General features: G+C 58.5%; 2 protein-coding genes and 1 non-coding gene across 3 annotated transcripts in view; 2 read left to right on the forward strand and 1 right to left on the reverse strand.

Annotated features, from left to right (window-relative positions):
- The window catches only part of SND1 (staphylococcal nuclease and tudor domain containing 1), a 500,999-nt gene that overhangs the window by 421,567 nt on the left and 52,535 nt on the right, over positions 1-26,897 (forward strand). The gene's annotated exons all lie outside the window — the stretch shown is intronic.
- LRRC4 (leucine rich repeat containing 4) lies at positions 2,429-7,544 on the reverse strand. Its single transcript, XM_073329020.2, has one exon. The coding sequence runs from the start codon at positions 5,850-5,852 to the stop codon at positions 3,915-3,917; it is 1,938 nt and encodes a 645-aa protein (XP_073185121.2). The 5' UTR covers positions 5,853-7,544; the 3' UTR covers positions 2,429-3,914.
- Positions 25,426-25,485, forward strand: LOC140905687 (U7 small nuclear RNA). The gene has a single exon (XR_012156925.1). It is a non-coding gene; the product is annotated as a U7 small nuclear RNA (small nuclear RNA).

Below are 26,897 nucleotides of genomic sequence, written 5' to 3' on the forward strand. Positions count from 1 at the left end.
ATGGCTCAGCAGCACTTGTGCAGAAAAGGACCTAGGGGTGACAGTGGACGAGAAGCTGGATATGAGTCAGCAGTGTGCCCTTGTTGCCAAGAAGGCCAATGGCATTTTGGGATGTATAAGTAGGGGCATTGCCAGCAGATCGAAAGATGTGATCGTTCCCCTCTATTCGACACTGGTGAGGCCTCATCTGGAGTACTGTGTCCAGTTTTGGGCCCCACACTACAAGAAGGATGTGGAAAAACTGGAAAGTGTCCAGCGGAGGGCAACAAAAATGATTAGGGGACTGGAACACATGACTTATGAGGAGAGGCTGAGGGAAGTGGGATTGTTTAGTCTGTGGAAGAGAAGAATGAGGGGGGATCTGATAGCTGCTTTCAACTACCTGAAAGGGGGTTCCAAAGAGGATGGCTCTAGACTGTTCTCAGTGGTAGCTGATGACAGAACAAGGAGTAATGGTCTCACGTTGCAGTGGGGGAGGTTTAGATTGGATATTAGGAAAAACTTTTTCACTAGGAGGGTGGTGAAAGACTGGAATGCGTTACCTAGGGAGGTGGTGGAATCTCCTTCCTTAGAAGTTTTTAAGGTCAGGCTTGACAAAGCCCTGGCTGGGATGATTTAGTTGGGGATTGGTCCTGCTTTGAGCAGGGGGTTGGGCTAGATGACCTCCTGAGGTCCCTTCCAACCCTGATATTCTATGACACAGGCCTTTCCAGCCCCCATGTGTGGACCAAGCCCAGCTGGCAGGAGTCCCTGGGAAAAGAACTGTGCGTTCAGGCGGCAGCTCCGTCTGGCCAGTGCACAATGAGGAGCTGGCATCGGTTGGCACGAAGAAAGTGACCGAGGGTGGAGGGAGCTTGCTCCTTACGTCTCATTCTCAGAGTCTGGAGAGCTTTGGCCCGTCATGGTTAGGACAGATTTTGGGAGGATCAAGCCGTGACCCATTATGGTGACTAAAGACGGTCGCTTTAATAGCCCTCATAGTGCTGAAATTCCCTTCAGCAGCCCTCTCCCGGAGCCCATCTCCTGGCGTGGGGACAAGATGAAATCCCTACGTGGCTGGAGGGTCCAGCATCTTAGAGCCGGACGCTTGTGCTGCTGATCTCGCTTTGGAGCCAGGGAGAAGGCAGCTGAGAAAAGGGCTAATGCAGGATCCCCCACCATTGGCCAGGAGACCCACCATTGCAGCTCCTAGCAGCAGGGCTATCCCCTCCTCCCCCTGACACACACAGCTAATGGGCTTTGTCCCTCTGCACTTCTCCTTCCAGCCCCCACGTCCCTCGCCGCCTGCAGAGCCCCCGCACCAGGCACGGGCTCTTCCTCCCAGCTGCTTTTCAAACGGCCTGTGCTCCCTGGGAGAATTTCCTTTCAGTACAATTTCTCTGCTGGCCGAGTCTATTGAGGTGCAGCACTCACGCCAGCTAATGGACTTGCGCAATGGCTGCCTGCTCTGGCTTTTGCTGAAGGGGTCTCCATGCAATCAGCGGGTGGCCTCCCCTGCCCCATGGATTCCTTGCGTAACTTCTAATCAGTCCAGCACTGACAGCCGGGTGCTTTCCCTGCAGAAGGGGTCGGCCTGATTCAGAGGCTCCGGTTCAGGGAGCAGGACCCGAGTGAGGGAGGCCGTCAGCTAGCCCTGCACTGGGTTGGCCTTTTTCTTGTTTTTAATAAGATCCTGCCAGTCCTTGTACAATTTAATTCTGACATGTAAACTAGCCCAGGCCGGGGGCTGTCAGCATCTGCAGCTTAACATGTGTGAGGCTGGGGAGAGAGCACAGGCTGTCTTGTCTGTCCATCCATCCAGCCACTTTCTGGCCTTCCTCACCATCCTAGCTGCTTCCCTGCGCCCACCGGCTTGCTCCAGGACTTCCCCCTCTATGACACCAATATGCTAACACACGCCTTGCTAAGCCACCAGGCTCCCATTCAGGAAGCCAGCCCTCCGGGCACCATTAACTTGTTTAGGATGTGAATGTAAATAGCACTCAGACAGGCAGGTAATCTAATACCCTGCGATGGAGAGAGCTGCTGGGAACCCTGAGCAAGCGTTAATTGCCCAGCAATCCCGAAGCCAGGGGAAGGGGGCGGGGAGCTGGCTTATTGCTTGGTGGGGGGCGGTTTGATGAGGTTGCATTTATTTCTCCCCTCTCCTCCGGCAACTCAGCAGGGCTCGTCACTCCTCACTGGGCACCCACTAAGACCAGGGCCCTGCACCAGCCGGGAAGATGCTGGACTCAGCTGCGGTTGCTAGCGCTCACAGTGGTTTTGTTTAATTTGAGGAGAGGCTACAGCCAGCTTTAAAAATGTTCAATACTTTTTTTTCTCCCCTATCCCCCCACTTTTCTGACCAGTACCAGGTCAAAACCCTTTGGATTTGATTCTGTTTGATTTCCTCCTTGGGTCAGCTGGTCAATTTAATCCGTTAGGGACATTTCATTAAAAATTTGAACAATGTTTATTAAAATACAAAAATACACTTGATTCTCAGAGTACAGTCAGATTGTTCTGAAGTTGCTCTTTCTGTTCTCACCCTTTAGATTTGAATCCTTTCACTTTGTTTTTTAAAGCTCAGATAAGAAAGGAAAGTAGTTACATTGTTTAAATGGACCAGAAGGAAATGCGCACGGCCTCCCCCCAATGCTCCCCTGCTCCCCAAACACCTTTCACGGGCTGCTTTGGGGGGTAAATGTGACAGGGAGGAGAGCCTTTTTCCCCCTTCTAGGGTTCACCAGATGCTCGCGTGAGCAAGAGACTTTCTGGCAATATGACGATTCCCCCATGCGTAATCTGGTTGCATTTCTATAAACGAGAGTATTTCTGCCTTGCAGCAGCTCCGGTCTGTTTTTCTCCCACCCCTCCCGCCCCCACCAGTTGACAGATATCTAAAGAGCCCTCAATTGATTGGGGAACCCCAGCAGTTTGGGAGGGGGAAAAAGCTTCATCTCTTGCCACCTTAAAAAAGATGGAAAAAAATCATAAAATTGGAGCATGGTCTACAATCATCTGTCAGCTCTCCTGCACCATAGCCACACACACACACACACACACACCCCGCTCCCCCCTCTACCTGCTTGGATGTCCCCTCTAGCCAACCTGACCTAACCTTCCCTCGCTCCCTTCCCTCCTGGGAAAGTCAAAGGCGCACACACACGCTCCCTGCGCACAGCGGGTTAAACTGAACTGCAGGAATCTGGTGCAGTGTGGAACCGTTTGACTGAGAGCGACGCCAATTTCTCTCTCTTTCACTGCTCTTTCTGTAGAAGCTCTGTTGGGTTACATGATACCCACGGAGCCGGTACACACGGGCACACGCACAGCCCTATTGAGATACATGGCAAATGTTGGCATTTTTTTCTTTAATACATATATATATTTAGCCCCACGGTCTGTCCATCTCTCCCCCACCCACCCACACAAAAAACCCATTATTGCATTTGTAACATTTTGGCACAGTACAAATTCTTGGTGCGTTTTTTTCCTTATTTTTTTAAATAAGATAAATCTGTAAATATCGATGTTGGGCTTTAAGAAAAGATCTTTAGAGAAATGGGTTTGTGTTACCGCGTTCTGTGGAGCAGCTTCTAAAAACTGATACTTCCTTCCCCCGCTTCCCGCCTGTCCCTTGGCTAGTTGTGTTCTCAGCCTCACTCCAGAAAGTCATTCTGGCATCTTTTTCATTTTGTATTTTGATTTTGTCCCCCCCACCCCCCTCTTTTTTTTTTTTTAAATAGAACTTACAAGTTAGAAAATAGGTTTTTTAATTTTAATATAATCTGCTTCTCTTATCAGCCCATAGATTGAATATATAAGCATATACAAGAAAAAAAGTCTCTCCCCCACTCTGTACAAAAGTTGCTGTCTTTTTTTTTTTGTTTTGTTTTGTGCATTCTATTGCATTTATAATTTCTGAAAAAAAGTCATATTTGAGTTTCCTGTACTTTGTCCTTGGTGTGGGTCTGAATTATATACGGTTCAGAGAGGGTGGTTACCGTGGGGTGTAACGAATTCCCCAGGCTGTTTTCTGTCCAGTGGGCCCCGTGTGCCGGTTTGTAGGTGTTGTAGCTAATATGGTCATGAATTGTAGGCAACACAACCGCCCCCTCACCTGATACACTCGCCGGGGCCGCCGGGGCCGCCGGCACGTCCTCGTCCACCTGGATGATCTCCACGGTCCGGGCGGCCGTCGCCGTGCTGCGCTGTTGGTGCCGCTTGCGAAGTTTGTAGAAGACAATCAGCATGGCCGCCGCCAGCAGCGTCACTGTCACAAAGCAGCCGATGATGATCTTCGTGGTCTTCATCACCTCGTCCAGGCTGGTCTGCGTCTTGTCGCTGGCGTCCGCTGTGGGCACCGCCACCGGCTTGGGCATTTTGGTGGTCTGGATCAGCACGGTGGTGGTGGTGGTGTACGCCGGCTGGTACCCTGTCGAAGTCGTTGGCACTGGCTTAGTGAATTTCGGGGAGATGTCTTCGGGGGAGATCTCTGTGGTTTCCACCGTGACGGTGGTGAAGAAGCTGTAGTTGGAAGTGTTGAGCTCGGCCGTGCTCACGTTGAGGTAGGCCGAGGCGTTGGAGTTCCCTGCCACATTGGTGACCATGCACGTGTAAACCCCAGTGTCCGTTAGCAAAACGTGGGAGAAGTTCAAGGTCCCGTCATTGAGGACGGATATCCTTGGGTGGTTAGACGCGTGGCTCAGAATGGTCCCGTTAGGCAGCAACCACCTCACAGAGGACATGGAGGGAGTCCGGCACTTGAGCTCCGCCACTCGTCCTTCCGAGATGTTTAGATCCATGGGGGCGTCCATGATAAAGGGTGCGGAGCACTGGAAGGAAGTCTGGTCCACCTCCACCAGGAACTTGCCCCTCATGTGCATCGGGGCATGGCAGCGCCCGCAACAGGTGGAGTTGGTGGGGATGTACTCCCGCAGCCACCAGGAGAGCCACAGGATGTCGCAGTCGCAGCTCCAGGGGTTGTGGTGCAAGTGAAGCTCCACCAGGTATCTCAGGGGGGCAAAAAGGTCATGCGGCAACGAGGTCAGGTTATTGTGGGCCAGGTTGAGCTCCACCAGCGAGGTGAGGTCGTCGAATGCGTTCCGCTCAATCAGGCTGATCTGGGAGTTCATAATCCACAACTTCTTGAGAGACTTTAACCCATGGAAAGATCCTGGCTTGATGTCAGGGAAGTTATTCCCCGACATCTCCAGTTCCTCCAGCCCCACGAGGGGCGTGAGGTTTGGCATGTCTTTAATGTTACACATCCCAAGATTAAGGTACTTCAGGTTGTATAATCCTTCAAAAGCCCCCTCAGAAATGTACTCCAGCTTCTTGAGCTCGCCCAGGTCCAAGCGCATGAGGGACGGGACCCGGTTGAAGGCGTACGAGGGGATGCTCTCGATGGGGTTGTTCCTGAGCCACAGCTCCCGCAGCTTGGACAAGTACTCAAAGGCCCCGCTCGGGATGACGGTCAGCCAGTTGTCAAACAATTCCAGCGTGTTGAGACTGGCCAGCCCATTGAAAGCACCCACCTCGATCTGGCGGATGGAGTTCCTGCCCAGCTGCAAGACCTCCAGGTGGTGCAGGTGCCGGAAGGTGTCTGCTTGGATCAGCTGGATGTTGTTCTCCATGAGGTTGAGATAGCGGGTGTTGGAAGGGATGCCCTGAGGGACCTCCGCCAGGCCGCGGCGCGTGCACACCACCTTGCTGAACTGGTTACTGCAGGAACAGACGGAGGGGCAGTTCGGGGCTCCGGCCCAGACAGCTGCTGCAGACAGAATCCACACCTGCGCCGTGAGGTAGACGACCGAGAGCAGGGCAGCATTCCAGGTGTGGTGCACAGTTACCTGCCACAAGAGCTTCATGATGTGGCACGTACATAATTCACCATCGTCCGGGATTTGGCACAGAAAGGAGAAGGGGCCCTATTCCCCCAGCTTAAACCAGCTGTTCATTCCTCTCGCCAGCTAACAAAGGGGCGGGGGGGGAGGGAGGGAGCTGGGGTGGGGGGATCAGGGGAAAATGGGGTGAAGAAAAATAAATAAGAAACAAGGCAAAGCACGAGCCCCCCCAGCCGAGCCCCTGCTCTGTAATTGGCACCTGCCTGGGGAGGAAGGGGTCTGTGCGCTGCTCTTTAAGCTCTCACCGCAGGACGCCGCTCCATCCTCCCCGTCCCCTCTCCGGTTCAGTTTTGAATTAACAAAGGGGAATAAGGGGGAGGGGGAGGGGGAAGGGGGGTGAAAGACAAAATGGCTCCTAGTAAATCCAGAGCAGGAGCTGGGAAAGCAGCGTGGCAGGAGCCCGGCGGGAGGTGAGGCCGGCTCGGCTAGGCAGGTGCATGGTTCCCTCCTGCCCCGGGGAGCAACTCTGCCAGCGCTTTGCACATTTGTCCTTGGCTCCGAGCGCCGGCTGCTGCCAGCAGCTGCTGGGGCTGGTGCTCCATGGCCGGAGCATGCACCCGGCCCCCCGGCCCCCGCCCCCGCCGGGAACAGCCAGACAAGGAACCAAAGAGAATCGTGCTCTCTGCTCGCTGCCCCTTTGCCAGCCTCTTCCTCTGGCCCCGCTCGGTCTGTGCTCGCCCCCCTCCCCGCGGGGGGCTCTGCTGGGGATCGCCGGAGGCTAGCGGCAGCCCATCGTGGTCGGTCGCTCTTGGCAGCTGGGGCAAGGGGTCACTCTGCACGCCCCCCCCCTTCTTCCGCGTGCGGGGCTGCGGTGCCTGGCCCGGCTGCAGCCTCCTCGCGCTTGGCGGCGACCCGGCGGCTTCCCTGGGGAGGGGGGCGCGCGGCCGTGCGGCGGGGGGGCCGCTCTGGAGTGCCGCTGTCTCGCTGGGGGGAGTGCACCAGCGCCGAGCCCCGCGTTAGCCCCGAGCCCCGGCGCAGGATGGGCAGGGCGGCGGGCTCCCCTCCCGGGGCCCCGGCCGGCTCCCCCGCGGCTCTGAGGCGGTGAGGTCGGGCGCCAGCCTTCCGGTGCCGTTAACGTCTTTGTTGCCCGTCGACTGCGGCGGGAGGAGGCGGAGGCGGGGCAGCGGCGGCGGCGTGAGAGGCACCGGACCCCGGTAACATCTTCCCTTCCTACCCGCGCCGGCGGCAGCCCTCTCCCCCGGCGCCCGGGCTCCCCGCGGCGGTGCTGATGCAGGCGGCAGCCGGGCAGGCTGCGCTCTCATCCTTTTGTCCTTCAGTGGGAACGCGGGTGTGCTGCTGACGCATCGTGTGCTGGGCAGAGCGGGAGCGTGATGCAGGGCTCGCAGCCTCCCCCTCCTCCGCCTTCCCTCCAGGGGTTAACGGCCAGGCTGCCCTCCCTCGCTCCCTGCACGGAGGGCCAGGGAGCCGTGCCTGCCGGGAGGAGCGGCTTCGGTGGGTGCTGCAACAGGAGGCAGGGTGGCCGCGGACGGGGCGCTCCCCCGGCTCTCGGGGGAAAGGCCCCGCGATGCCCTGCCGAGCGCGGAGCGGGCTGCTGTCCGGGGGCCCGCCTGGAGGCCTGGGCCAGGGGGCGGCGCAGGGCCAGACGCAGGCAGCACGGCAGCCGGGAAGCCTGGGCTCAGCCCGTTCCTCTGCCTCCCCCACGGGCTCTGTCCCGCCCCCCGGTTTCCCAGGTGCCCGCGTTCCGCCGAGGAGGGGCGTGCGGCTGGGTGGCTTGGGGGTAGAACGGCCATGTCCCAGGGCTTGGGGGCGGGAGGGTCTCTGAATTCAGTTGGCCCATAGCCCTTAAGGGTACTGAGGGGTGGCTGGAGCTGCGCCGTCCCGTGACCCCAGGGGGAGGAGGGGTGTCAGGCGTCGCCCCATCCCGTGACCGGCGGGGGAGTGGGGTCGCCCCGTCCTGTGATCCGGGGGGTGGGGGAGGTGTCTGGATTCTCCCCATCCTGTGACCCTGGAATGGCTCGGGGGGTGTCTGGAGTCGCCCTGTCCCCTGACCCTGGAATGCTGGGCGGGGGGTGTCTGGAGTTGCCCTGTCCCGGGACCTTGGGGGGCAGTTGTCAGGTCACCCCATCTCCCCCCCCCCCCCGTGTGTGTGTGTGAGTCTGGAGTCACCATCGTCCCGTGACCCCAAAGGGTAGAGGGGGGGTCTGGAGTTGTGCCATTCCTTGAACTTGGGAGGAGGGAGGTGTCTGGAGTCACCCCATCCTATCATCGGGGGGAGAGTGGCCCCGTGGGGGGAGGAAGTAGCGGGGGTTGCCCTGTCTCATGACCCGTGTATGTGTGGAGTCACCCCGTCCCAGGGGTGGGATCTGGAGTCTCCCCATCCCTTGACCCCAGGATGGGCAGGAGGTGTCTGGAGTCACCACCATCCTGTGATCCCGAGGGGTAGGGCGGTCTGGAGCTGCACCATCCCTTGAACTTGGCGGGAGGGAGGTATCTGGAGTTGCCCCATCCTATGATCGGGTGGCAGAGAGTGGGGTCACCCCGTGCTGTGACCCCGGGATGGGCGGGGAGGTGTCTGGAGTCGCCCTGTCCCTTGACCCAGGGTGGGGGGGTCACCCTGCCTTATGACCCAGGGTGGGGGTGTCTGGAGTCGCCCTGTTCCGTGACTGGGTGTGTGTTTGTGTGTGTCTGGATTCACCCTGTTCCGGGGGAGGGGGTCTGGAATCGCCCCTGTCCCATGACCATGGGATGGGTGGGGGGTGTTTGGAGTTGCCCCCGTCTTGTGATCTGGGAAAGGTTGGGAGCTCTGAAGTTGACCTGTATTCGGGGGCAAGGGCAGCTCACTTGTAGCCTCGTGTGGAGGGGCAGGGGAGAGAGCAGTGGTAGGGGCGGGGGGGAGGCTGTGATGCTGCTTGCAGCCCCTCTCTGGTTCCCCATGCCCCAGGAGTGGTGTGTGCAGCCTGGCTCCCTTCTTGGGGGGCAGCAGGCTGGGGTGTTTGTGAGGCCCCTTTGTGCCCCTCGTGGCCGGATCCCATCGTGACCGGGGCTGGCTGGCTAGCCAGCACGTCCCCATCTGCCAGGGCCTGCCAGGGAGGCCAGGCACGCTGCCTTGCCAGCTGGGGGCTCTCAGCTGACGTTCCACGCGGCTGATCGGTACCTCAACGATAGGCCAGGATCCCAAAGGGCTGCAGGTCTCTCGCGCCCACAGCTGGCTCCGCCAGGCCCTACCCCACCCCACCCCACCTGTGGGTCACACCGGAACAAGCCCAGCTCTCCGCCGCCCCCAAGGGGAGGCTGGGAAAGTGGCAGGACTGGCTTGGCAATGCAATGGGCACCCTGTTGCGTGGCTGGCGGGCATTCCTAGCTGGCATGCCTGGCAGCATGGCTTCTCCTAGCCCAGTCGGGAGAGCAGGGAAGGGGAGAAGTTGTCCCCCAAGCAGCCTTGGGGTTAATGCCTTTCCCCCCCGGGGCAGACGGGATGTGATGGGCGGGAGGGGTGGTCTCGGAGTTGGAGCAGCGCCCTGGGTTTGCAGAGCACCTGCTCCTGCCTGACTGGACATTGCATCCAAAAACCCTAGGACGAGAACGTTAAGGGAGCGAAGTGGAGCCCTCTGCAGTCAGGGAAGGCCACAACTGAGGTGGGTTGTGCAACCTGAACTCTATGCCCTCGGGCGATCACTGGCTTTAATGATAGGATCACACACTGGTTTTTCCACCCCGCCCCAGAGGTGCCTGAGGGCGGGGCAGCGAAGGAGGCTGGGGTCTGCAGAACCCCGGCATCATTTGCTGCAGACGTGGGTGTGCAGGGACAGAGGCACGGGATGCCGGAAGAGAAAGGAAGGTCTCGCGGCGAAGGCAGTCGAATGCTGCCCGGGAGAACTGCATTCTCCCCCAGCCGCTGCCCAGCATTTCGTGCGACGCTGGACAAGTCACAGAGGAAAATGCTCAGTTGGCCCTGAGCTGGGGGCTCCTCTCTCGCCGGGCGCCCCGGGGGGCAGACCCGGAGAAGTGCAGTCAATGGTTGCTGTGCTTTGAACAGTGCTATGCACTTGCTAGGCACACTGGAACAGCAGCCCCTAGGTGTCTCGAGTGGGGTGCCAAAAATTAACAGATGTTTTTTGACAATTTTGGCCTTAATCTCTGCAAGTCTCAGCCCCCAGCTGTAAACAGGGATGATAATCCCCCCCTAATCTCACCGGGGAATTGTGGTGAGAAATCCACTAACGTGTGTGAAGTGCTTGGATTCTGCGGTGAGAGCACCATGGAAACGCCCAGGAGGCAAGGAATAAATGTTCACTCGGTGCGGGGGAGCCTGGGGCACGTGAAATCGGGCCTGGGTCGCTCGCTGACGGAGGCGGGAGGCCTATGGAAGGAACAGCCTGGGACAGTGACCAGCCCATCTCATGCTTCAGAAAGGGGCGCAGCGCTCTGGCTGGTGACTCCTGGCCTTTCCTGGCTTCTGAGTGCTCCACTTGGCCACCGTCTCGCTCCTTTAGGGTAGTGTTTTGCGTGTAACAGGCAGCCTGCCGGTGAGGGTGGGGAAGCCGTATTGACAAGCAGGGCGGCCTGGCTGCACCACCTCTCCAAGTGCTCCCAGAAAGCAGGGGAGGTGAGTTGGATCTCTGGGGGACCCTGAAGCGGAGTGCCCTTGGAGCGCCCAGGCAGATGCCTGTGACCACGCTAGGTTTGGCTGGAGAGGAGGGACCGGTGCTGCCGCATGCTCCAGCTGGGTCCTGGAGGCAGGTCTGTCGCACCTTGTGGTTGTCTTGTGTCGCACGCTGCTGTGGTTGAGACACATAAGCATTGAAATCTCTCTGCTGCCGTCGGGGCACACGTACGGCACCTGCGAGCCCGTTGTACTGGGACAAAGGCTCTATCCAGGCGCAATGCAAAGTGCTCGGGTCCCATCACTTGGCTGTCGCTTCTGCTCTGCCAATGAGATGGGGGTGCAGTGTGGGTTTTGTGCCCTTAGCCACAGTTGTGTGTGCAGGATGCAGTCCCAGTTCCATGCACAATCGTTACGACTCGGTATAGAAATCCAGTCACTGTGCCCTCCCGTGGCTAGCTAGACCCCCTTGGGTGCAGAGCTGTGGTCACTCTAGGGGGAAATTTCTCAGGCAGGTGCACACCAAAACGGCGTGAGCAGCGGGCCCAAACGGACTGTGAATTCCGGGAGGGGCTGACTGGCTAGCGGGGACCTAGCCCGGCGTGAATGCAGCAGCTCAGACTGATTTCTCATGTCGCTCTGTGTCCTGTTGGCAGGCAGAGCTGGGTGCACAGAGGGTGGTTGTCTGGCGCTGGGGGCTGTTGGTGGGCAGGGGAGAGCTAGGTTTGTGCCCATCCCTGGTACGGAGGGCGTGTGCCCCCGTGTGCTGTCGGAGTTCATGGTCTGGGGAGTCCAGCGGCTATCTGGCATCACACAGCAGCGTCTTCTCAGCCGGCATTTCCCATCTTCCCCCCGGCTAGGTGAGCACAGCAATCCCATCGGCCCTGGGCCTCGCTCCTGTCGGCCAGGCCCTTTGTCAGCTGGGGCGTAGGCTCCTGTCGTGCACGCCGCACGGGGCTGCCTCTTACATTCACCAAGGAACGGGCATGGAATTGGGCAGCTGTGAGCCAGTGACACGACTGCACTGCATGGAGCCTCGGGCGCCGGATGAGGCCTGTGTGGAGGGACCCGGCCGTGACAGGGGTCAGAGACAGAGCTGGAGCTCCCGTGAGTCTCGGAGAAGGAGCTGCCAGCTGGACATTCTCCAGAAGCCCCCCCACCCCACCCCTGGCTGGAACTCCTGCCCCGCCCCATCTGCTGCCAACCTGAGGACCTTCTGGTCATGCTGCACAGCAGCGGGGAGGGAGGGCCCTAGCGATGACTAGGGCTGGGGGAGGAGTGGGCGGCTGATGGCCTCTTCGGGGAGGAGCAGCCACTGGGTCGCGGGCTGCGTTTATAATGTGTGTCATGAATCAAAATAAATGGTCCCTGGGGCTGTTGGCCTTGTGCCTCCCTGGCCTCTCCCCAGGCTGGCGGAATAGCCTGGGATCTCCTCTGATCTCTGCAGGAGTGGGCCGCCTCCTCCCCCCTGTAACACCCCGGGCCCGCTGGAGCTCCCCTCTGAAGCAGAGCGTGGAACGAGGTGCCAGTTGGTGAGGGCGGGGACCCTGCTAGCGCCTGTAATGGATTGGGAGGGTCTGTGAGATGAGCCGGCTCCGCTGATGGCAGGCTGCCGGGGGGAGGGGGTGATTAGGGCTGCTATTTTTAAATACTTGGTGGCACTCGATGCCGTGGTGGTGGGAGCCCTGCCGGCACCAAGATAGATCGGGCTAATTTTGCCGGGCTGGCTATGTCGGGTGGAGAGTAATGGGATGTAATTCTGTCTGGGGAATCGCTCTCCCCTGCTCCTCCCCAGCCTTGCTCTGTGCAAGCATCTGCTCTGCCTGACTTCATCCCTGACTCACGCCCACCGCGCCCCAGCAAGCGGCTGGGCAGGAGTGAATTGAGCCCTGGCGGGTGGTGGGGCAGGAATTGAGCTCGCGCTGGGCTGGCTTAGATAGCGGCTATTTGCTCCCTGCCAGGCTCCGTGCTGCCATGTCCCTGCCTTGCTGCACCCTGCTTACTGGTGTTTGTGGTGGTGAAGCGCCAAGGAGAACTGGTCCCCGACCAGCACCCCGGGCTGGGCCCTGCAGATATGCCCCATTGCAGGTTCTCCAGCTCCAACCCCACGGAAGGGCACGACAGGGAGGTTCCTGGCTGCGGGGAGCAGGTCCATGGTGGATGTTCATTGAGTCTCTGGCAGAGCCCCTGTGCATTGCGGGAGAACACCAGTGGAAACTGGATGTGGTGGATGATTGCTTCTTGTTTATACTGTGGTAGCACCGTGATGAGCCCCCAGGAGCAAGGAGCTGCCCAGACCCTGTCCAGGATCCGGGACTCCCCGTTGAGCCGGGAGCTGCCCGGACCCCGTCCAGGATCCGGGGCCCCCCATTGAGCCAGGCACTGCCCAGATGTACAATGAGAGGCAGCCCCTGCCCCAGTCAGAGTGGGCAGGACAAAAGGAAGAGCTGTCCCGTTATAGAGCTGGGAACAGAGGCCCAGAGAGATCCTGTGGCTTGCCCAGCGTCACCCAGGGAGCCTGTGACATGGCGGGAGCTGGGTCTGGACAGGAGTTTTGCCGTCTGCCCTCTGCACACGGGTGAGGCGAGGCCCCATCTGCGCCGCCTCCTTTGCGGTGAAAGGTTCTGGCCCGTCCCCAGGGCAGGGATACGGCTGTCAGGCGCGACTAGATCATGGTGCTGTCTAGGAAGGGGGCAAAGATCTTATCACGGCTCAGTTTGCCTTTAGCTTTGTAACAGGTGATGCTACTTCATGTAACAGGATGCACATGAGCGGAGGCGGGGGGTGGGGGTGCCTGGCAGCCAGCGTGCCCCTCTGTGGAAAGCCCCACAGTTCCCGAACCGGATCCCAGCCTCGGCCAGCCCCTTTAGAGTCGCCCGAGTCCTGGTGATGGAGGTGCTGCCAAAGGTTTGAGTATTCAGAATCTCTGTCTTGGGGAGCTCTGCGGGTTCGGGGTGCCAGCTGGGATGGAGGCGCTTCCACCTCCAGTACCAGCCCAACGGGCAGTGCGCCCTGGGTGCTGGATCTCACACAAGGTGCGGCCTGTCCCGAGGGAGCCTTCCCCCACCCCAGTGGTCCTGGGAGATCCCCGGGGTTACAGCCTGGCCTGTGCACTCACCGCGGGGATGCATCCATTCTGGGGTGGAACCCAGCCGCTGGTCATCAGCCCCACGCTGCAGCAGGGCAGAGGGCCAGCTGGGGCAGGAAGTGATGGATCTTCTCTCCAGGGGACAGGGCCGGGCGGGAGGGCTTTCCCCAGGTGGGAAGTGGGCAGGCCAGGGAAACCAGCGGCGGCTTTTACAGAAAATGGCCGGGGATCTTTGGCCCCGAGTGGTCAGGCTGTTGGTTTTGAAGGGGCTTCCGGCAGCACCGTGCCCCCTCGCTGGGGTCAGGCTGGCTCAGAGGAGAGCTGGGGATCCCATTGACCTCTCCTGTCCAAGTCCTGCCGGGCCAAGGGCTCAGGTTGTCTGAGCCCCCAGCTGTCTCTAGGCTAGCTGTGCATGCTGCAGTGTGAACTCCTCCGTGGTCTCTGGAGGGGAAAGCACACGCCCCGTGGGGAGCCCGGAGCCCGCATTCTCAGGCAGGGCCGCGAAGGGTTTGAGTCATGGTCCCTGGGTGGCATAGCAGTCTGCCAGCCTGGGGAAGCTGGACACATCTTTCCCCAGAGCCTGGCAACACTGCCTGCGGCGGGGCGGTCCAGTGGAAAAGCAGGCTCCCCTCCCTTTCCCAGGGGCAGAGTGTCCCGCCTGCGGGCTCAGCGGCTTTGCTAGGATCGGCGCAGGGCTGAAAGCTGCGTGTCCCAGCTGGAGCGGTGAGCAGGTGACTGGACATTGCTGTGGGCGCAGAACTGGGTCCTAGTGGTGCCGGGGGTAGGGGTCAGTTTCAGGGCAGGTCACTAGTCTTCCTGCGGAGCGGTGCTCCCTCTTTCCGGTCTGAGCTCTTTGGTCGTGTGCTGTGCAGGTCCGGTCTGGTCTCTCATTGCAGCGCCCTGCCCAGGGAGCCCCCGATCTCGGCACTGCTGTAATGCAACAGCGCTCCCGGGCTCATCCGCGGCGCTGCCAGGCCCTAGGAGGGTCAGAACGTGGCCATTTTCCCTGCCTGGTTTAGATGTGGCCTGCGGTGCCTTCTCCTGGAGCCTGCTCTAAGAGCCATCTCTCTGTCGCCTAACCAGCCACTAGATGCCCACACAGCCCCCGGAGGGCAGGGCCGGCATGCTCCTCTGCGTGGCTGCAGCAGTGAAGTGGAAGGCTGGCTCTTTGTCCGTTGGGATCGTCCAGCCCGCGCTGCTCTCTCAGAAGTGGGCCTCTGGGTGTGCGGGGGCTCCTGGGGGTGCATGCTGCAAGTATTGCCTGCCAGCCTCCCACCCTGATCTCTGGGGCTCCCCTGCTCCGCCCCACTCTGCGGAGAGGGAAGGAGGGCTGCAGTCAGGACTCCTGGGTTTTGTTCAGGCTCTGGGAGGGGAGTGTGGGCTAGTAATTAGAGCAGTCAGGACTCTTAGCCTCTCTGCTTCATAGAATATCAGGGTTGGAAGGGACCCCAGAAGGTCATCTAGTCCAACCCCCTGCTCGAAGCAGGACCAATTCCCAGTTAAATCATCCCAGCCAGGGCTTTGTCAAGCCTGACCTTAAAAACCTCTAAGGAAGGAGATTCTACCACCTCCCTAGGTAACGCATTCCAGTGTTTCACCACCCTCTTAGTGAAAAAGTTTTTCCTAATATCCAACCTAAACCTCCTCCACTGCAACTTGAGACCATTACTCCTCGTTCTGTCATCTGCTACCATTGAGAACAGTCTAGAGCCATCCTCTTTGGAACCCCCTTTCAGGTAGTTGAAAGCAGCTATCAAATCCCCCCTCATTCTTCTCTTCCGCAGGCTAAACAATCCCAGCTCCCTCAGCCTCTCCTCATAACTCAGATGTTCCAGTCCCCTAATCATTTTTGTTGCCCTCCGCTGGACTCTCTCCAATTTATCCACATCCTTCTTGAAGTGTGGGGCCCAAAACTGGACACAATACTCCAGATGAGGCCTCACCAATGTCGAATAGAGGGGAACGATCACGTCCCTCGATCTGCTCGCTATGCCCCTACTTATACATCCCAAAATGCCATTGGCCTTCTTGGCAACAAGGGCACACTGCTGACTCATATCCAGCTTCTCGTCCACTGTCACCCCTAGGTCCTTTTCCGCAGAACTGCTGCCTAGCCATTCGGTCCCTAGTCTGTAGCTGTGCATTGGGTTCTTCCGTCCTAAGTGCAGGACCCTGCACTTATCCTTATTGAACCTCATCAGATTTCTTTTGGCCCAATCCTCCAATTTGTCTAGGTCCTTCTGTATCCTATCCCTCCCCTCCAGCGTATCTACCACTCCTCCCAGTTTAGTATCATCCACTTCTGCTGACTTGGTGTGAGCCGGGTCACACAGCAGCTCCTGAGCACCACAGCCATGCCTCAGCCCCAGGCCTGGCTTCCTGCACTGGCCTCCTGGGATCGGGCGGCTCCGAGTGGGGTCTCATGGGAGACATGGTGGTGTGGTGCTCGGGGATAGCCTTGACCACTCTGAGGGTGTTTCTGTGGTGACCGGTCGCTGTCACGGCAGAGCGCAGGAGTTCAATTGTCCCCGACTCAGCGGCGGGAACCAGGCGCACGTAATTGCAGGCAGGGAGGGGCTGAGGCTCCAAAACCTCCGCTTGGAGCTGTGCCCAATGTCTCCTAATCTAGGACATTGCAGCAGAGTATGACCCACTGCTCCTGCCCTAAACACCCCTCCTCGCCCCGGTGCCAAAGCTCCCCCGGTCCGGGAGTGCCAGTGGAGTGGCACTGGGTTCCGTGTTGGGGGACGAGGCAGCACGGCGGGAGAGGAGATGCCAGCCATTCATACCCACGGAGGGTGTTGGCACGCCCGTCCCACCTTGGAGCCAAGTGGTCCCTTCCCGCCAGGGGTAGGAATGCCCTGCATGCATCCTGCTGCTTTAAGGACCTTCTTGGCCGTTTGCTGCCATGCCCTGCCCCAGGCCTGTGCTCGGTGCGGGAGCTTCCCTGGAGGTGGGGAACCGTGTCCTCAGCACCAGCTGTTGGGCGTGTTCCCTTGCTCTAGGCCTGCTCTCCCGTTAACCCTCCCCCTCCCATCGCGCTGTCCCTTGCTGGCGAGGTTTGAGAGAGGGCTCCTGCCGAGGATTGTTGAGCATCTTCTGGCCATCAGAGTGGGCCAGAGTCCGGACAGGGCTCCCTGCACTCAGCCTGGCGAAGGGAAGGCATCGCTTTTGACAGCAAGTTGTGTCTGGGTTGGCAGCTCTAAGCAGTGCCAAGGCCTGCAGAGCTGAGTCCTGGGGCCAGCGTTTGTGTTGTCGGATCTATGTACAATTCACACACACCACGCCCACGCTCCGGGTTCACATCACTGCCACTTGGGGAATGCTGCGCTGCAAGGATCATTCGGGCCAGGCCGCGGAGAGGAGACCTCCGAGGAAAACCCCAGCATGGCAGAGTGCCGACCCCATACCCCAGCGCTTCAGGGAGCGGGGTGCGCTCGTCTGAGTCCTGCGTCAGTGCCCCAGTGTGGTGCTGTGGGGTGCTGGGCTTGCTTTGGCTTTTGTGCTGACAGACTTGAGGTCCTGAGCATTAAGTGACATGACTGGGTAAAATCCACCTCCCTGAACTCTCCGCAGTTTCAGTGGAAGAGTTGAGCTGTGACGTAGAGCTGCTGTCGCGTTGCCACTTGGTGGTGATCAGAGTGGAGGGGGGCGTGGGCGTGTACACAGCTGCTGCCCCTGTGCGAGCGAAAACCTTTGGAGCACGATTGTGTAGCAGCCGGAGGTCACTTGCTGCATTGTGCACTGTGCAGGCATCTCTCTCCCCTTGCCCGGGTGGGTGGGATCCTGGAGAGCTCAGTTACGTTTCTGCCATTGCGGGTATTTGGCTTGGCCTCAGGGTAACAGGGGGGCCAGATTATTTATAGGTGCAAATTTCAGAGCTTGCCTAGGGCGCATCCGATTACGAAAGAGCCAAACTCTACACGTGTTAAGGCCTGCGCTGTGCCAGTCTGGCCAGGAGGGGGCAGTCTCCAGGGCACCGGTTTGCCACATCGCGGCGTGCTCCGCATCTCGCTCTCCTCTTTCAGTTGAAAGCCGACTAATGTCATTTGCTTTGCAAGGAACCTTATTCTGCAAATCCACTTGTGTGTGGGGGCTTTAACTCCCGCTTACAGGATTAGTGGAGATTAGCAGGGCGGCTCCATTTCTTCCGCCGAGCTCTTTAACAGGAGGACGATCTGGCTGCGGCTGGGAACCGGGGAGTTCTCCCAGCAGCATCCCTATGGGTGCTCCGCCAGAAGTGTGTCTGCATCCCCGCGCTGCTGCTTGTGGAGAACTTCAGGAGCGGGTCCATTGGGCCTGCACATGCACCGTCTCTACAAGCTCTGTGTGAGGCCATGCTCCTGTCGTCTAATCAGCCTCTGTTTTCCCGGCTGGCTGAGAGTCCCGTCTGACTGCGGAGTTGGGGGGCAGGACCCTCTGGCTTCCCCAGGACCCCGCGGAGGGTCACGGAGGGGCAGAGGAGGCTGAAGGCTCCGAGGTCAGACGCAGGAAGGTGGAGCCGGGGGAGCTGTGTGTCCTGCAGACAGGCTGCTCCCAGAGAGGAGACTTCCCCAGAGTCCTGCCTGGCTTCGTAGGGAGCAGCTCCAGAGCATCGCCCGGGGACTCGGTGACAGCCCCGCCAAGAGGCTAGCCAGCACGCGTAATGAGCTGCCAGCCGGCTGCCGGGGCCCCTCAGCCATGGCGGGATGGCAGTAACCGTAATGAACTACCAGCTGTGCCAGGCTCTGGATAGGGCTGCGAGGTACCGGCGCCCCCGCGCCTGCTGCTGGCATCCCCTGTGCCTCAGAGGTTCACGGTGGGGTGCTCACGCCGCCCCTCTTCTCGGGAGCTGCCTATCTGTGTCCCCCCCTCGCTGCTGACATCTGCGCTGTGTGCAGAGGAGGTGGCTGGCGGTGGGGGAGAGGCTGCCTTCTCCGATCGCTTGCAAGAGCAGAAGCTCTGCTTTTCAGGGCGTTGTGAGGAGGGTTGGGGCGACCAGGGGCTAAAACAAATGCCCAGAGAGCAAGTGAACCTGTGCCCCAGATCAGGGTGGACCTTCTCTCCCCACCCCCACCCTGCACCTGCCAGGGAGCCCCTTCTCAGGCCTCATTCTGGTTGCCTCCAGTTGCTCCTCAGCCCCCCACTGGAGTGATCGGGTAGGACCTGGACCCCAGAGGGGCTGTGTCTTGACACTGGGCGAGGGGTCGCTGTATAAACAGCCGCCGTGCCCCACCCCAGAGGGGCTGCAGCTCAGCGTCGGGTGAGGGTTTCCTGTATAAACAGCCACTGCGTCCCACCCCAGAGGGGCCAAATCTCAGTGCCGGATGAGGGGTCACTGTATAAGCAGCTCCTGCAGCTGCACTCTGTGGCTGGGTAAGCAATTCCCTTGGCTGCTCGGCCAGTACTGTATAGGGGTGCTTCTGTGCTCCTGGGGGTGCAATACCCTGTTCCCTCAGAGGTGCGATTGCTGTGGCCTCGGAAGACCCCATTCTGTTGCTCCTGCTGGGTAAATCCTGCCTTCTCCCCCATGCTCCTGAGTCAGCAGGGCCCCTGGAGACGAGGATATTTGTTTGAGATGTTTAAAGTATGGGCAGCAAGATTGGAAGCCCCCATCACTGATCTGGAAGGGCTGTTGGAGCCCATGGAGCCAGGGCTGAGGAGGGAGGAACAGGAATGCATCTCTCCCATCTCGGACTCGCTCCAGTAATGAGGTGGGGTGTTAAATAGTAACTGCTAAAGTGAAACGTTTTTAGATAGCCTGGACCAGATAACTGGCTTCCCAAGAGTATTAAAAGACTCGGCTCTTTCAGCCGCTGATGTTTAACAAATCGTGGAACATTGGGGAAATCCCAGAGGGATGGGAAAAGCTAACATGCCACTGTGTGAAAGGGGCAAATGGAATGAGCTGAGTAACTATAGGCTGGATCGCCTGATCTTGATCCTGGGCAAAATCATGGAAAGGCTGATATGGGACGCACTGGCTGAATTAAGGGATGGCAGCATAATCAATGCCAGTCCGCCTGGCATTACAGAAATGGGTCTTGGGCAACTGTGATTGGGTCTGTGATGAGACATGAGTTTGTGGCAACTTGGACTTTATATGGCATCTGACTTGCCTTCCTCAACATTCTGATTAAAAACATTCACACCATAAAAAACCCTGCGCCCCGTATCAAATGGGGTAAAACTGGCCACCTGCTGGCTCTGAAGAAGTAACTGTAAATCGGACTGGGTGTCCCCCGGAGGTCCTGCAAGGGTCAGGGCTCAGCCCAGTGCCATTCAGCAGCTTCAGCAATCTTCCCCAAGGAAATGGAGAGCCCTTGCTGGAAACGTGGCGGATGACCCAGTACCGGCTGGAGCAACAAATAATGCTGGGGCCGGTGCATCCCCCAGAGCGCTTGGGGAAACAGAAAGTCGTGCGTCCAGGAACGGGGCCATCAGTCTCGATACAAGAAGGGGCCTGTACCCTGGAACGCCGGGCTCTGAATTGAACTTGGGGTCAGGGCAGAACCCAGCGGCACTTGAGCTCCCTGGCCATGGTGGAGGGTGACGGTGATCCTGGGTGGCTTGCACCCTGTTGGGAGAGGACGAGGGGCCTGGTGGCTAAGGCACCAGCGGGGCGTGTTCCACAGCTCCGCCACTGTCCCGGGCCTGTCGCCGGCTGTCTCAGTGCTCAGGGAGTAGTAACCCCCATTCCGTGTCTGTGCAGACTCTGAGCTATGGGGGGCGGGCTGCCTCTCCAGGTGTCTGTGCAGCGCCCGGCACCATGGGGGCCTGGTCCCACTGCGTGCTCCGCCCGAGTGTAGTATAATCACGAACGTACCCAGGCTCCGCTCCTTCGCTGCTGCTGAGCGAGGAAGGGGTTTCTAGACTCTGCTTGAAGACAGGCTGCTGTTGGAAATCCCAGGGTGTCGCTATGGCTGCAGGGAGTTGGGGTCCCTGACTCAGCGAGCGCACACGCCACGCTATCGATCCATGGGCCTCTTCCCTCCGAGCAGGTCCTGGAGACAGCCTGCCCTTTGCGCTGCTCGCGGGCCAGGGCTTGGGGCTCTGGCAGGAAGGCTCAGCTGGGTCGACGTGCTGGATATTGTAGGGTTTCAGTTTCTGCTAACTGGGCTGAGCTGGAGAAAAGGGTCTGAATGGTGTGGGGCAGGGTGCCAAGCAAGGGGTCGCCTCCCCCGCCCAGCTAGGAGCCAGTTCCAGACACCAGCGACCACCCGTCCCGCGGGCAGGTTCCCTGGCAGAGGGCGCTGGTGCCCCCATCCGAAGGGGACACGTGCTGAAGGCTGGTGTGTGCAGGAGAGGGGAGGAGGTGGCCGGTGCTCTCCAGCAGTGCCAAGGCTTACAGATCAGGGTAGCTTCCCGGGTAGTGGGTAGTCCGGGCCCCTAGTTCATCGCTTGTAAATTTAATTCTTCGTTGCTGTAGCTCTGGAGCACAGCTCGGCCTCCTGCCTGCCAGGGCGTCTCAGAGCCCACGTCTGCAGGGGGCAGAGCAGCTGAGGTCGGAACACCCACCCAGAGAGGTTCCCCCCACGGGCACTGCCCACGGTGCAGAGCGTGCGGCACAGTGGGCGTTGGCGGCTGCTTTGTCCCTGGGCTGATATCATGGTGTGTCTGCACTGGGCCGGCCCTGAAATCTGCCCGCCGGTGCGGCTCGACCCGTGGGGGGTGCTGGGCTGGCCCTGGCTCTCCTGTGCTCCTAACAGCCAGGGTTGGGTGGGAAGTTGGTGGGCCTGCCCGGGCAGCGGTGGCGTGTCATTGGGGTGCGGGGCTGGCTGGGCGCGCTCTGCATGCACGCCCAGAACCGAGCCTAGCACTCCTGCCATGGCTGTGCCGCTGGAGCTGCCCGGGGGGACCCGTGGAGCCAGGGCGAGTGTGGGTGCGAGGAGGGGGAACATGCTGTTCTTTCGCCTGCCGGTCGGGCCAAGTCTCTGGTGCTAATATAACCTGACAGACCTTCCTAGGCTGGGGCTGCTGCTGGAGCAACCTTGCACCCCCTTCCCCTGCAGCAGTCAGATGTAACTGCTTCTGCTTCCCAGAATCTCATCCACCCAGGGCTCTCCAGTAATGGGGGCCTGCCCCTCTCCACGCCCCCATCCCCACCCCCGCAACTCTCCTGGTCTCCTTCCGCAGGGCTTTGGCCTCTGGTGTGTCCCCATTAGCACACCTGAGCTCTGAGTGTATCTGCTTCTGCACCCTTAGCCTGGGCTCTGACTCGGGTTTGAGCCCAAACCCCACTCCCGTCCACACACAAGTCAACCTGAGGGATCAGCAAGTACAGGGCCTGGCTCCTAGGACGCTGCCAGGTGGGGGGCAGAGGCAAGTCCCTCTGCGACTCAGGTCCAAGCCCTGTCATTTTGCAGTGTGGACGCAACTCAAGCCTCAGCCCCGAGTCTGAAGGTCTGTTCCGTGCAGTGTGGACGTTAACATGTCTGAGACACCAGGGTCCGGCTGCTGGAGACTCGGGTTTGCAATGCAGTGCGCACGCTCGGGCATGAGCTTGGAAACACCAAGTGCACACATCCAGTCCCACAGACACAGGTTTACCATGCGATGTGGACAGACCCTCTGTGGCTCCCGTGGGTGAGATCCCAGTGCTTGGCTGCATGGCTGGAGGAATCATAGAATCATAGAATATCAGGGTTGGAAGGGACCCCAGAAGGTCATCTAGTCCAACCCCTTGCTTGAAGCAGGACCAATTCCCAGTTAAATCATCCCAGCCAGGGCTTTGTCAAGCCTGACCTTAAAAACCTCTAAGGAAGGAGATTCTACCACCTCCCTAGGTAACGCATTCCAGTGTTTCACCACCCTCTTAGTGAAAAAGTTTTTCCTAATATCCAATCTAAACCTCCCCCACTGCAACTTGAGACCATTACTCCTCGTTCTGTCATCTGCTACCATTGAGAACAGTCTAGAGCCATCCTCTTTGGAACCCCCTTTCAGGTAGTTGAAAGCAGCTATCAAATCCCCCCTCATTCTTCTCTTCTGCAGGCTAAACAATCCCAGCTCCCTCAGCCTCTCCTCATAACTCATGTGTTCCAGACCCCTAATCATTTTTGTTGCCCTTCACTGGACTCTCTCCAATTTATCCACATCCTTCTTGTAGTGTGGGGCCCAAAACTGGACACAGTACTCCAGATGAGGCCTCACCAATGTCGAATAGAGGGGAACGATCACGTCCCTCGATCTGCTCGCTATGCCCCTACTTATACATCCCAAAATGCCATTGGCCTTCTTGGCAACAAGGGCACACTGCTGACTCATATCCAGCTTCTCGTCCACTGTCACCCCTAGGTCCTTTTCCGCAGAACTGCTGCCTAGCCATTCGGTCCCTAGTCTGTAGCTGTGCATTGGGTTCTTCCGTCCTAAGTGCAGGACCCTGCACTTATCCTTATTGAACCTCATCAGATTTCTTTTGGCCCAATCCTCCAATTTGTCTAGGTCCTTCTGTATCCTATCCCTCCCCTCCAGCGTATCTACCACTCCTCCTAATTTAGTATCATCTGCAAATTTGCTGAGAGTGCAATCCACACCATCCTCCAGATCATTTATGAAGATATTGAACAAAACCGGCCCCAGGACCGACCCTTGGGGCACTCCACTTGATACCGGCTGCCAACTAGACATGGAGCCATTGATCACTACCCGTTGAGCCCAACAATCTAGCCAGCTTTCTACCCACCTTATAGTGCATTCATCCAGCCCATACTTCCTTAACTTGCTGACAAGAATACTGTGGGAGACCGTGTCAAAAGCTTTGCTAAAGTCAAGAAACAATACATCCACTGCTTTCCCTTCATCCACAGAACCAGTAATCTCATCATAAAAGGCGATTAGATTAGTCAGGCATGACCTTCCCTTGGTGAATCCATGCTGGCTGTTCCTGATCACTTTCCTCTCATGCAAGTGCATCAGGATTGATTCTTTGAGGACCTGCTCCATGATTTTTCCGGGGACTGAGGTGAGGCTGACTGGCCTGTAGTTCCCAGGATCCTCCTTTTTCCCTTTTTTAAAGATGGGCACTACATTAGCCTTTTTCCAGTCATCCGGGACTTCCCCCGATCGCCACGAGTTTTCAAAGATAATGGCCAATGGCTCTGCAATCACAGCCGCCAATTCCTTCAGCACTCTCGGATGCAACTCGTCCGGCCCCATGGACTTGTGCACGTCCAGCTTTTCTAAATAGTCCCTAACCACCTCTATCTCCACAGAGGGCTGGCCATCTCTTCCCCATTTTGTGATGCCCAGCGCAGCAGTCTGGGAGCTGACCTTGTTAGTGAAAACAGAGGCAAAAAAAGCATTGAGTACATTAGCTTTTTCCACATTCTCTGTCACTAGGTTGCCTCCCTCATTCAGTAAGGGGCCCACACATTCCTTGGCTTTCTTCTTGTTGCCAACATACCTGAAGAAACCCTTCTTGTTACTCTTGACATCTCTGGCTAGCTGCAGCTCCAGGTGCGATTTGGCCCTCCTGATAACATTCCTACATGCCCGAGCAATATTTTTATACTCTTCCCTGGTCATATGTCCAACCTTCCACTTCTTGTAAGCTTCTTTTTTATGTTTAAGATCCGCTAGGATTTCACCATTAAGCCAAGCTGGTCGCCTGCCATATTTACTATTCTTTCGACTCATCGGGATGGTTTGTCCCTGTAACCTCAACAGGGATTCCTTGAAATACAGCCAGCTCTCCTGGACTCCTTTCCCCTTCAAGTTAGTCCCCCATGGGATCCTGGCCATCCGTTCCCTGAGGGAGTCGAAGTCTGCTTTCCTGAAGTCCAGGGTCCGTATCCTGCTGCTTACCTTTCTTCCCTGCGTCAGGGTCCTGAACTCAACCAACTCATCGTCACTGCCTCCCAGATTCCCATCCACTTTTGCTTCCCCCACTAATTCTACCTGGTTTGTGAGCAGCAGGTCAAGAAAAGCACCCCCCCAGTTGGCTCCTCTAGCACTTGTGCCAGAAAATTGTCCCCTACGCTTTCCAAAAACTTCCTGGATTGTCTATGCACCGCTGTATTGCTCTCCCAGCAGATATCAGGAAAATTAAAGTCACCCATGAGAATCAGGGCATGCGATCTAGTAGCTTCCGTGAGCTGCCGGAAGAAAGCCTCATCTACCTCATCCCCCTGGTCCGGTGGTCTATAGCAGACTCCCACCCCTACATCACTCTTGTTGCTCACACTTCTAAACTTAATCCAGAGACACTCAGGTTTTTCTGCAGTTTCGTACCGGAGCTCTGAGCAGTCATATTGCTCCCTTACATACAGTGCTACTCCCCCACCTTTTCTGCCCTGCCTGTCCTTCCTGAACAGTTTATAACCATCCATGACAGTACTCCAGTCATGTGAGTTATCCCACCAAGTCTCTGTTATTCCGATCACGTCATAGTTCCTTGACATCACCAGGACCTCCAGTTCTCCCTGCTTGTTTCCAAGGCTTTGTGCATTTGTATATAAGCACTTGAGATAACCTGCTGATCGCCCCTCATTCCCAGTATGAGGCAGGAGCCCTCCCCTCACAGACATTCCTGCCTGTGCTTCCTCCCGGTATCCCGCTTTCCCACTTACCTCAGGGCTTTGGTCTCCTTCCCCCGGAGAACCTAGTTTAAAGCCCTCCTCACTAGGTTAGCCAGCCTGCTGGCAAAGATGCTAGGAGGATGGGTGTGCCAGCTGGGTAGGCTGGATGCCACTCTCTCTGCCAGTCTCCCGTGCCTATGGGAGGCGCCTCTGAGCCCATCACAAGACCTGGCTGCTTACTAGCCTGCCTAAATGGGAGCTGGGCTCTTTGGAAACTCCAGTTCTAACTGTGGGTGCTGAGCACGGGGACGGGTGGCATGGATGCCCCGCAGGGCACCAGCACCATAACCAGACCAACCCAACCTCCCGAGGCAGCGTGGCCGGGAAAGCTGGTAATGCTCTGCCAGAGTTTGTCCTGCAGGCTCCGTGCTGGGGCGTGGAGCCCCCATGCGACAGGGCAGGGCTGGGATCTCTGATTTTCCTCGCACTGTGGCTTGGCAAAAGCCGACCGGCGTGAAGAAAGCCATTGTACCGTTTGGAACTTGCTGTGTTAAGCTTGTATAGCCCCTCCCAGAGCCTCGCAAGGCTGCTGAGCCGGCTTAATCAGGGCGTATTCCCACCCTTGTGTGTCTCCTCGGTCATCGGGCACTCACTAACGCAGCGTTTTCCCAACAAGGACAGTGCTTGGGTCCCTTTTCTGCTGCCTGTTCAGTTTGCTGGGGATGAATACCGGGAAAGGTGGCTGCAGGGAACGGCAGGTGAGCCTGGCGCAGGGGGTCTTTAAACACCCCAGTGTGGAGGTTATAAATCAACCAAGTCTGCTCCTTCCTCCAGCAGAACAGGTCCATTGAGACCCCATCTGGCCGTCAGTCATGCAGCCATCAGAGCAGGGCTCCTTCCCCACATCTTTCGGGGGCTGCAGACTCAGAGGATGCCCATTGGTCGCTCCTCGTGGCTGCTGGGATCTGCACAGAGCCACTCGCCGGGATTGGCAGCCTGATTACGCTGCAGGGAGGTCACCGCTGCTGGGGGCCAGAGACCCCGGAGGTTGCAGGTTGGTCAGTGGTGCTGGGATGGCGGAGTTCTCCCCCACGATGAGTTAGCGTTGCTTGTGTGTGAATTTTTCACGGGCTCTGTAGTTCGGAGGGCAGCACATCCCAAGGTAGGGTCTGGTGCTGGAGAACTCGCCCATCCAGTATTCCTGCTCACGTGCTCCCACCCCGCCGCTGGCTGAACAGCTGGGCTTCCTTTCTTGGGCTTGCTTCCACCCCCCGGCTTGCTCTCTGGGGGATTCCCTGCCCCCGGGCAGCAGAAAGCCACACGTGAGCTCCAGCTTGTGCTGCCAGAAGCCCCAGTTGGTGGAGAGCAGAAAGCAGCCGGAGCCATGTGACGTTCAAAGCCTGGGCCAAAGGGGAACCTTTCAACGCTCTGAGCCGTGTTCCCTTCCCTGGCGGTGAGCGTGGGCGCAGGACGCCGGGCTGCGGGCGCAGGCGTGCTGATGAGACGCTCTCCCCAGCGCTTCGAAGGAGTGTTCTCCCGCGCCCTAGCTCAGCAGTGGGAGTGGGGAGAGGCTGGGGTCGGTGTGCGGAGACCAATTCTCCACATGCTCCCATCCTGGTCCGCAACCCCCACTTCGTAGCTTAGCTGGGGGGGTCTGCCAGGGCCTCACGTCCCCGGGGGCCAGGGAGGGGGTCTGCTGTTCTCCTATCGGTGGCAGCTGTCACCGCGCTTCTAGCCGGCCTGGTCACTTCTAGCTGTGTGGGAGCCGCAGGGGTTCCTCTCCTGCCTCGAGCCGCTGCCCAGGGGCGAGGGTTCGTGCTGCCAGCTCCTGTGCACCCCCCAGTAATAGCTCGCCCCGA

The sequence above is a fragment of the Lepidochelys kempii genome, chromosome 1 (genome assembly GCF_965140285.1).
Source record: "Lepidochelys kempii isolate rLepKem1 chromosome 1, rLepKem1.hap1, whole genome shotgun sequence".
Lineage (NCBI taxonomy): Eukaryota > Metazoa > Chordata > Testudines > Cheloniidae > Lepidochelys > Lepidochelys kempii.